The sequence below is a fragment of the Podarcis cretensis genome, assembly GCF_951804945.1.
Source record: "Podarcis cretensis genome assembly, chromosome: 1".
Taxonomy (NCBI): domain Eukaryota; kingdom Metazoa; phylum Chordata; class Lepidosauria; order Squamata; family Lacertidae; genus Podarcis; species Podarcis cretensis.
In genome coordinates, this window is record NC_137170.1 from 11,286,842 (window position 1) to 11,297,500 (window position 10,659).

A 10,659-nucleotide genomic window follows, 5' to 3' on the forward strand; every position below is an offset into this window, starting at 1 on the left:
GCAGGCATAACTAGAGAGGCACTTGCATAAATCAACATCAATGCCCCTGGCCACACAAAGGTTCACACACACTGCAAGCCAGCCTCTTTCATAGAAATATTCAGAGTCATCTTTTTTTGTAGGTTGTTAGGTGAACAAATGTCCTTACTTTCCACTTTCCTACTCTTACTGCACAATACGTTGATTCGAATCTCAAAGCTCAGTATTTAGGCGCCAGGGAAATGCCTTGGCCTTAGGAACAACACTGTAAGTAAAACGTCCTAGAAATTTGGCTGAAAATTTGCTTCTTTTCAGTTGTTTCTGCCATGTAGATCAGATTAAATTTCTGGACCACAAATAGTAGACAACTGTCAAGTTCCTTTTAGCTCATGAAACTGATACTCTTCATGCAGAACTGGGACTGGCTGTTTTTCTCCGATCTTTTCGTTAGAATGGACACAAGAGTTAAATATACCAGCTCTGTTGCTTTTTGTTGCATTTTATTGTTGGTAGGACTTCATTTGGTAAATATGTGGGGAGTTTTTTAAGGGTTTTCTTCCCACATGCAACAAAGCGAGGATTAATTGCAGATGTATTTTCTGTGCTCAATATAATATTTCATCTGTCAATATGCCTCGACGGGACAATGGAATGGTATCAGGTTTAATTTATTCTTGGTTGAATTGAAAAGCATCATCCGACTAAACAACGCGAGCATCTCTCAGGTTTAAATTGCTTGCCTGCCTAGTCAAAATGAGGCTTTGTACGGCACCCAAACTACCAGTACGCTTCCTAACCACAGTGGGGACTCCCCTGCCTAACAATTGCTTCCTTCTCCCTCTTAGGAAATCCAGAGAGCCATTGACAGTCAGAAGCAAATTCTCCAGGAGATAATGGATAAGTTACGTATCAAATACTCTGAAATGTATACGATAGTTCCCGTCGAGATTGAAACTCATTTGGAAGACTGCAAGCAAACTTTGCAAGAGCTAGAAGAAAAGGTAAAAGCCACATTTATTTATTTTGATGCTCAGAACAGTTTAAATTGGATTTCCGGCTTATTTGCATGCATTTCTTGCTTGACATTTGGAAAGACCTGGGTGGCTTACGGTCTCTGGTTAAGGCATTGTTCTGATCTATAACTGTGTAGCTTCAACAATAAGAGCATAGAATATAGGAATAGCATTGGAGGCCGACTTATATGAAGTCAGATTATTGCTCCATCTAGCTCAGTGTTGTTTACACGGACTGGCAGTGGCTTTCCAAGGATTTAGGCAGAGGTCTCTTCCTGGAGAAGATAGGCATCAAACCGGGGACCTTCTACATACCAAACAGATAGCTTACCAGTAGGCTATACCACCTTTCAGTCTTCCCACATGTTTACAAACCCATTGGCTAATTTGTCAGGCAGATTCTAGTCAGCCAGCTTAGCTGCCTAGAATTGATGACAATTTAACTGGAGCTCAGGCTGTTCTTTAATCCCTAAAATGTGCATTGCATGTTTGGGTTTCAAAAAAAATGTGAATATGGATTATTAGTTGCCTTAAAAAGCTAATGCACCTGCGTTTTACTGCTTGGTAAAAAGATTAAGGACCGTGGAAAAGACCAATAATTTTATTTTTATTTTTTTAAATAAATTTTTATTAAGATTTTAAAGGTTACAGAAAAAAAAGGAATAATAAGGAATAACAATCAAAATAGAAAAAAAGAAAAAACAATACACATACCAAAAAAATAATCAAAAAACCAGAAAAAGATAAGAGAAAAAAATAAAATAGAAAAAACAAGTCAAACCTTTAACTCACTTACTTACATTATTTCCTTGACTTCCTCACGCCTCCCGTTTTTGTATTCTAATTCAATTAGATATTCCAGCAAATCCTTCCAACTTTATTTTAATCCCAATAATTTATCTTAACATACTATAATTCCCCTCTTTATATTCTAATTCATATAAATATTTCAACAAATCCTTCATCTTATTTTTATACTTTTATCTTATTATACTGTAATTTTCCATTCTTTCTTTCACCAAATAACCGTCCACTTTTACTTTGTCCAATCTTAACTCTCGTCCAAACCTATATATCTGTACTTATTCTTAAGACGTTTCCACTAAGGTCAAAAAAGATTCCATTCCACGATTTTCCCATCTCTCATTAAAAAAAGCAAGAAACAAATTATATTATATACATTTTAAATTCCCAACTTTCTTCCACCAGATCCCCTCCCCGGTTTCGGCCCCCAGCAAAAAATCCATCAATCTCGGAAAACCATCAACCCGGAGATCTTAAATCCCAGGCTCTTAAGTCTCTTTCATGTCCCCTCTTTTTGGTAGCCTTTGGTGTTGAAAGCCAGGTCTCGGGGAAGCTCCAACCCAACGATAATCATATTCCTTCCTGCCAAACTTCCATGATTAAAAATAAGGCCTATAGCAGGGGTCTGCAACCCGCGGCTCCGGAGCCGCATGTGGCTCTTTTACACCTTTGCCGCGGCTCCAGGGCGGATACTAGCGAGGGGAGGAGGCGCATTGTGCGCCCCAACACTCCCCACTGTGGCGGGCGCTGTACTGGCTGTGACGTCGCATGGGGCGGTGCGTGCGTTAGTCATGCACCGCTGTCTTCCCGCCCGCTGTCAGATTGTGGCTCCGGAGATATATTTGTTTTAAATGTTGCAATGGTATTGCGGCTCCCAGTTTTTTTTTCTTCGGAAACGGGTCCAAGTGGCTCTTTTTGTCTTAAAGGTTGCAGACCCCTGGCCTATAGGATATTCCAAATCTTGTTTCACGCTCCTTTCCAATCCAAAGGCCCCCAAAACTCCAACCTCCACCTGGCTCCGATTTATAATCCAAAGGTCATCTGATCTCCACATGAGGTGATCTCTCCATCTTTCATTTTCCGGACCAGGCCAGGCTTCCAGGACCAATAATTTTAGTTGCATATGCATTCTATTTGCTGTTTAAAAATAAAGTTTGCCAACTTCTTTTGATTTTGCATTTTTGCAATATAGTCCAGTAATTTGACCTTTCTAGTGAAGTTTAAGTAACAGGGAGTCATGAAACAGAGTTTTATAAAAGTATGCATGGTGTGAGGAAGTGGAAAGAATGATTTCTCCTTCTCCTGTAATACTTGGACCCAGTGGGGTCATCAAGTGAAAATAAACAGTATGAGATTCAAGAAAGCAAAAGGGAGGCATTTCTTCGCACGATTCATAGGTAAACTATGGAATTGCTTGCACAAGAAATGTCAGTGGCAGCCACCAGCTTTTTAAGGCTTTGAAAGGAGTGGCAAATTCATGGAGGAGCAGGCTGCTAATCACAATTAACATATCTGTTGTATATATCTATTGCTGAAAGCAACCGCAACAGCATCCTATTGCCCTCTCATGCCCATCTTCCTGGCTTCCCAAGGGACGGGGGTGGCGCTGTGGTCTAAACCACTGAGCCTTTTGGGCTTGCCGATCAGATTTAGTCCTGCTGGCCACATTACCCGGCAAGCTGTCTGTGGACAAATGCCGGCTCCCTCGGCCTGAAGCGAGATGAGCGCTGTACCCCATAGTTGCCCTTGACTGGTCTTAACCGTCCAGGAGTCCTTTGCCTTTATCTTTTACCTTGCCAGGCTTCTCTTAGGAGGCTCTGGTTGGGAAACAGAATGCTGGACTTATATAGACTATTGTCCTAATCCAGCAGCCAGGTTCTCTTTACATTCCTAGAACCCTCAGCAGGATAATATGATTATGTATCTTCCCGCCCAACCTCTATAAATTCATAAAATGGAGAGATGGCAGTTTCGTTCCACATACAGATAGATGTAGGAAGCATAGAAAGAAAAGAGACAACACAGAGGTTGCTTGGGACATGGTTTGATGTATATAAGGTAAAGGGACCCCTGACCATTAGGTCCAGTCGTGGTCGACTTATCTCGCTTTATTGGCCGAGGGAGCCGGCGTACAGCTTCTGGGTCATGTGGCCAGCATGACTTAGCTGCTTCTGGTGAACCAGAGCAGGGCATGGAAACGCCGTTTACCTTCCTGCTGGAGCGGTACCGACCGTATTTTTCGCCCTCTAGGACACACTTTTTCCCCTCCAAAAATGAAGGGGAAATGTGTGTGCGTCCTATGGGGCGAATGCAGGCTTTCGCTGAAGCCTGGAGAGCGAGAGGGGTCAGTGCGCACTGACCCCTCTCGCTCTCCAGGCTTTGCACAGCTCTCCGCAAGGCGCGGGAGCCCAGTGCCGGGCTCCCACAGCTTGCGGAGAGTTGCCTGTTCTGGGGGCGGGGGGCGGGGGAAGCTCGGGCTTCCCCCGCCCCAGCCCCACGCCTGGGGGGGGAGGGGAATAAATTTCCCCCCCTTTATTTCCCCCCAAAAAAACTAGGTGCGTCTTATGGGACGGTGTGTCCTATAGGGCGAAAAAGACGGTATTTATCTACTTGCACTTTGATGTGCTTTCGAACTGCTAGGTTGGCAGGAGCAGGGACCGAGCAACGGGAGCTCACCCCGTGGCGGGGATTCGAACCGCCAACCTTCAGATTGGCAAGTCCTAGGCTCTGTGGTTTAACCCACAGCTCCACCTGCGTCCCTTGATGTATATAGGATTGTTTAAAAAGATCCATCGGTGTTTTCCAGGTTATTGTGATTTAAAGAAGGCAAGAAACCTGAACGTAATTTGAAAGGTCCTGTGTTAGTTTGGTCTTTGTGTTTCTCTTCTTCTCTCCCTTCCATTGCAGGACTTTTCATTTTGTTTGCGTGTTGTTTTTAAACCGCTCTAGGTCACCACGGAATCCCTGAAGCTTTCTCCACACTACACGGCAGATAAAAAAATACAAGACATCAGCAAAGGCCTTCAAGCGGTTGAAAACATGCTGCAGCAGAAGAGCAAGAGCACTGCAAGAGCGAAAGAAATCCAGAAGGTATTAATGACTCAACAAGGGTGTTGCTTAGGTCTGTTTATTTAAGACATTTATATCCCACATTTACTCCACGGTGGCCTACAGGGCTCCTCTTCCCATTTTATTCTCACGACAACCCTGGGAGGTAGGTTAGGCTGACAGAGAATGGCAAACCCAAGGTAACCCAGTGAACTTGATGGCTGAGTGAGGATCTGAACCCTGGTCTCCCAAGTCCTAGTCCAGGGGTCAGCAAACCTTTTCAGCAGGGGGCCAGTCCACTGTCCTTCCACTGTGGGGGGACCGGACTGTATTTTGAAGGGGGGGAAAGAACGAATTCCTATGCCCCACAAATAACCCAGAGATATATTTTAAATAAAAGCACACATTCTACTCATGTAAGACACCAGGCAGGCCCCACAAATAACCCAGAGATGCATTTTAAATAAAAGGACACATTCCACTCATGTAAAAACACGCTGATTCCCGGACCATCCACGGGCCGGATTTAGAAGGCAATTGGGCTGGATCCGGCCCCTGGGCCTTAGTTTGCCTACCCATGTCCTAGTCCAACACTCTAACTGTTACACCCCCCTGGCTCTACCTGCTGGTTACCTCCCGTCCTTGTCTAATGCCTTCCCCAATCAGGTGCCCTCCAGATGATGTTAAACTCAAAACCACATCAGTTCCAGCCAGCATGACTAGTGGTCAGGGGTGATGGGAGTTGTAGTCCAGCAACATCTGGGGAGCACCAGGTTGTAGAAGATGGCGTGATGTGTAGCAGACCTGCTCCTTCCCCTAGTGCCACCCTCCACAGTTGCATTGACCAGATTGGAATCCACTGCTCCCGTTTTCTACTAACAACAGGTTGTTTCATCCAACCATCGTGAGCTGTAAACTATGGTTTGTCTGAACTGGCGTGGATTGTAGACTGTGGCTTGATCTTGGGTTGTTCAGAAAACAACAGAGTTGAAGAAGTAACTATTGTTTGTCTCAGTTCGGGCGAAATGAGTAACTGTGGTTATCATTATCGATATTTATAAAATTTATATATGTTCATCCGAGGATCACAGGGCCGTGTACAGTATAACAACACTAAAATGCAAAAATGGATGCTTCCAAACACCTCCTTGTGGCCAAACTGGTGGAATGGGGAGAGCACTGTAGTAGTTTTGAATCTTTTGATTTTTTAAAATAAATTGCACCCCAAAATTCTGCTTGTTTTCCAATGTGTTTAAAAAAACAATAATTTAAAAATAAATCTGGATGCTAATTATTTCTGTCTTCTAATAATTCCAAGACCACTTTGTATCGTTCTTCAATTCTAACTGAGCTTCATGGTCTGTTACTGCCATCTTCGCAATAATCACCTTTTGTTACTCCTGTTTACATTTGTCTCGTCCCTAACTGCTCTTGCAAGTGTCTCTAAACAGATCACAAATGGGAAAAAAGCCCCTTCTGGTTAATGGATGTGCTGTTTTTTGCTACACGCAGAGAATCTGGGACATGCTGGACCTTTGGCATTACAAAATGAACGAACTGGATTCCGAGATTCAAGACCTCGTGGAGCAAGATCCTGGCCAGCAGGGTCAAGAGCTGATGGATCGTTGGATGATTCCGCTGCAACGATACCAGCAAGTCTCTCAGCGGGCCGAGCGCAGAACTGCAGACTTGAACAGGGTAAGAGATGGCTGGAGACAGTGGAAAGGCAGACCCGGCTAATCAAATGTCCAACGTGGACAGCTCAGTTGGTTAGGCAGGGGACAGCAAACTTTTTCAGCAGGGGGCCGGTCCACTGGCCCTCAGACCTTGTGGGGGGCTGGACTATATTTTGAAAAAAAATAATGAACGAATTCCTATGCCCCACAAATAACCCAGAGATGCATTTAAAATAAAAGGACACATTCTACTACTGCTACTAATAATAATTTATTTCTACCCTGCCCATCTGGCTGGGTTTCCCCAGCCACTCTGGGCAGCTTCCAACAAAATATTAAAATACAATAGTGTGTCAAACATTTAAAGTTTCCCTAAACAGGGCTGCCTTCAGATGTCTTCCAAAATTCATGTAAAAACACGCTGATTCCCGGACCTTCCGCAGGCCGGATTTAGAAGGTGATTGGGCTGAATCCGGCCCCTGAGCCTTAGTTTGCCTACCCATTAGAGCCATAGCTGTCAACGTTTCCCCTTTTTAAAGGGAAATTCCCTTATTCCGAATAGGATTTCCCTTTAAAAAAGGGGAACGTTGACAGCTGTGATTAGAGCATGCTGCTGATAATTGAAAGTTCGATCACTGTATGGTATAGCAATGCAGAGCTGGAAACATTTGACGGCACAAAGTTTCTGCAAAAGTAAAGTGGGAAAAACACATGTACCCAATGTTGCTAATGTTCCTTCTTCATTGTATCCGAATTTTCCCCATATTGTTAATACACCCTCCCTCCCCATTGTTGTAAACAAAAATTGCCCTTTTCCCTTATGGGGTACCCAAGAGCCCATATAGAGTCCTTAGGTTCCCTGTTGGTAGGAGAAGATAACAGAGGCCAACCAGAGAATATTGAGAAGCAAAGCAGCTTGATCTTTATTGATCTGTTGCAACAGGGTGCTCCTCTCACCCACAGGAGAGGAGGAGGGCCCAGAAAAATGGCGTGCAAGGCCTTATAAAGACTTTTGAAATTGCCACCCTGTAGATCAAGACCACCCCCAGAAACATCATACATACATCACAGAAAAAGCAGTCTAAAACAGAAATTTGAATGTTGTTTTTCTCCTGTCCTTGTTTATCTCCTGTCTGGCAGGTTACTTGATTGGATTGCCTGGGGAGCCTGGCCATTCTTTTGTAGTGATAAATACTTAGTTCCTGGCCAGGTCACAGGCTCACAACATATTCATATCTTAAATGTGCCCTTAAGACAGGATTTGTGAGGAAAGAGACAATGGGGAGGTTTCCCACTTTGACCTTGCAGAGAAAACATTTGGTCAGTTTAGGAATCAAAATGGTTCCAGGTTGGCCTTCCTGTGCTGATCTATGTATTTGCTTGGTTGGTACACTTATGAACATTACCATATCAATATGGACGCCCATAAAAAGGACCAGACTTCCTTTAATTTGAACCCTATACAAGAACAAAACCCGGCAGCCTGTCGACCAGGTTAACTTCAGACAATGGCTGAGATTAATCTACCTTCAATCAAGGAAGCCCAGCACACCGAAGAGAACGCTACGCCACCTCCAATAAGGAGAACCATCCCCAAGGTGAACTCACCAGGCTCTTGGGACAAGCTGAGGTACCTAGACGAGGCAGAATTAGGCCACAATCAGGTACCGGAAGAACACCTACGGAAAGAGATAACACACTTCAAAGGCTTGGTGACCACTAATGTCAGTACTCAACATTCACCAGCCGAAACTATAGAACATTTGGCCAGTTTGCCATGCACGGAGAACAATGGGCCGGCTCATAAAAGAGTAATCCCTAAAAGTTCCTTGGGAAACAATTGACAAAGATCAGACCAGAGGCAAACACCAGCCGCTTCCCTATCTCCGCGGAAATTCGACACCATTAGAAATAAACAGGCTCAATCCTTACCCACAAATCAAGCAAAAGTAGTTCTTTCCCTGAAAGGCGCATTCAATCCACCCCAGAGCCTTAAAATTGTCTCCTGGAATGTTAACGGCTGGGCGACAAAACAAAGGGATCCTGAGGCAATAAACTTCATCTCTTCTTTTGACATTGTGTGCCTCCAAGAGACCTGGTCCCAACAAAGTATCGCTCTCCCAAATTATTGTTCCTTTAGCTCCTGTGCTCGCAAACTAGCTAACAGGGGTCGCCCTCAAGTTGGCCTCGCCTGTCTTATTTCAACCAGCTTATCCCTCACTATCTGCGAGGAACTTAAATCTTCCCCTTACTTTCTCACTATAAAGATCAACCTTCCAAAGACCAAAAGCCCATGGTTGATAACTACAGTATATCTGCCTCCAGCAATTAATGATTCCGACCGTAATGAAAGGTGGTCTGAACTTTCGTCTTGGCTCCATGATCTTCAAACAACTAACCCAGGACTTCCTCAAATCCTCTTAGGTGACGCAAGAATAGGTCCCAACGACGACGCTATATTATCTTCCGCAGCACTCCTGGACAATCCCCTGCAGCCCCCCTGGGGAAACAGATGCTCTCTTGATCCCATAACAAATGCGTCGGGGAGGCTGATGGCCCAATTGGCCATCGAAAACGATCTTTGCATCGCAAATGGCAACGTTACTCCCTTGTCCTCGCAGCAGTTAACGTGCATCTCTTCCCGGGGAACCAGTGTTGTCGACTACATTCTATTGACCCCGGAGCTATTCTCAATCTCTACAAAAATGGAAGTGGCTGAATATTTTGGTGGTGACCACCTTCCATTGACCCTATTGTTAAACCTAATAGAGCCATTCCCAGTCCCCTCAAACTATAGTTCCACAGCACAAAGCTACCCTGTATACAAAACAAAGAAATGGACAAGCCTCAGCTCCTCTCTTGCCCTGGACATACAAAAATCATTTGATATGCTTGCAGTTCCTTCTGACTCAATTCTGCCCGCTGACCAATATCGGAAATTAATTGATGCTTTTTCAACAACTTACATAACCACCACCTCGCCTACCCACCGCCTCTTCTCTGAATCACCTTGGTTTGACAAGGAATGTAAAGTCCTATGAAGGCGAATTAGGAAAATGGTCAGAATCATCAAATTTTCCAACGACCCCCAAACCTGTGCAGAGCTTCTAGATATTAAAAGGACATACAGAAACATGATTCATTGCAAGAAACAGCAACACATCCTTGAGGCTTGGTCCACTCTTCGTTCACCTGTAGAGAGGCATGACTCCCGCTCCTTCTGGCGCTTAGTTAGGCCTTCGGCACCATTCAATTCAGCTACCCTGATTTCCGCTGACGAATGGATCGCCTATTATTCAGCCAGTTTCGCTTCTCCAAATCATCTCACAGATCACCTTCAATCCCCGTTGGACCTCTGTTCCTGTTCTCTTAGTACCACCTCCTCAGTAAATTTTACTTCAACCCGCATTTTCAACATCATAATGTCCATGCGAAGGAATAAGGCCCCCGGCCCAGACATGGTCCCGCTGGACCTTTTCCTGACTGATCCTCTTTGGTGGAGTGAACAGCTGACTCCTGTATTCACCGCTATCTCTTCCGCCCTAGACATTCCCGACTCCTGGAGAGAAGCTACAATAGTTCCGATTTTCAAAGGCGGCCAGCCAAACACCCCTAGGAACTATCGCCCCATCAGTTTACTATCTATTCCGGGGAAAATATTTGCCGCTGTTTTACTGGAAGAACTCCTTTCATGGGTACATGAGAGAAACATTCTACCGCCAGAACAGATTGGCTTCCGGAAGTCAGCATCAACCATGGACTACTGTCTAACTCTTTATCACCTTGCCAGTAAATACACTGCACCAAGGCAAGGCCACCTGTTTGCCGCTTTCATGGACCTGGAGGCCGCCTTTGATTCCATTCCTAGGCAAAGATTATGGTCCAAACTTGCCCATCTGGGAATTGATCCGCACCTCCTCTCCCTAATTATTTCCCTTTATTCAAACACCACAGCTCGCGTTCGAATTGATCCCAACGGCTCCCTTACCACTCCATTTCCAACGGCCAGGGGCATCCGACAAGGTTGTCTCTTGGCCCCTTTACTGTTTAATCTTTATCTTCATGATGCTCTTTCCCCTTTGAAGCTAGCAACTAAGTATCCTCCTCACCTAGCAGGCCACCCCGTTGCTTCCCTTTTC

At 44.7% G+C, this 10,659-nt stretch overlaps 1 protein-coding gene across 6 annotated transcripts in view; it reads left to right on the plus strand.

Annotated features, from left to right (window-relative positions):
• SYNE2 (spectrin repeat containing nuclear envelope protein 2) overlaps nucleotides 1-10,659 on the plus strand; it is a 269,050-nt gene that overhangs the window by 131,012 nt on the left and 127,379 nt on the right. For all 6 annotated transcript variants that reach the window (XM_079978462.1, XM_079978464.1, XM_079978461.1 and 3 more), the window contains exons 52-54: nucleotides 825-980; nucleotides 4,746-4,886; nucleotides 6,357-6,542. In XM_079978462.1, coding sequence (XP_079834588.1) covers nucleotides 825-980; nucleotides 4,746-4,886; nucleotides 6,357-6,542 — 483 coding nt within the window. The remainder of the gene's footprint in view (nucleotides 1-824; nucleotides 981-4,745; nucleotides 4,887-6,356; nucleotides 6,543-10,659) is intronic.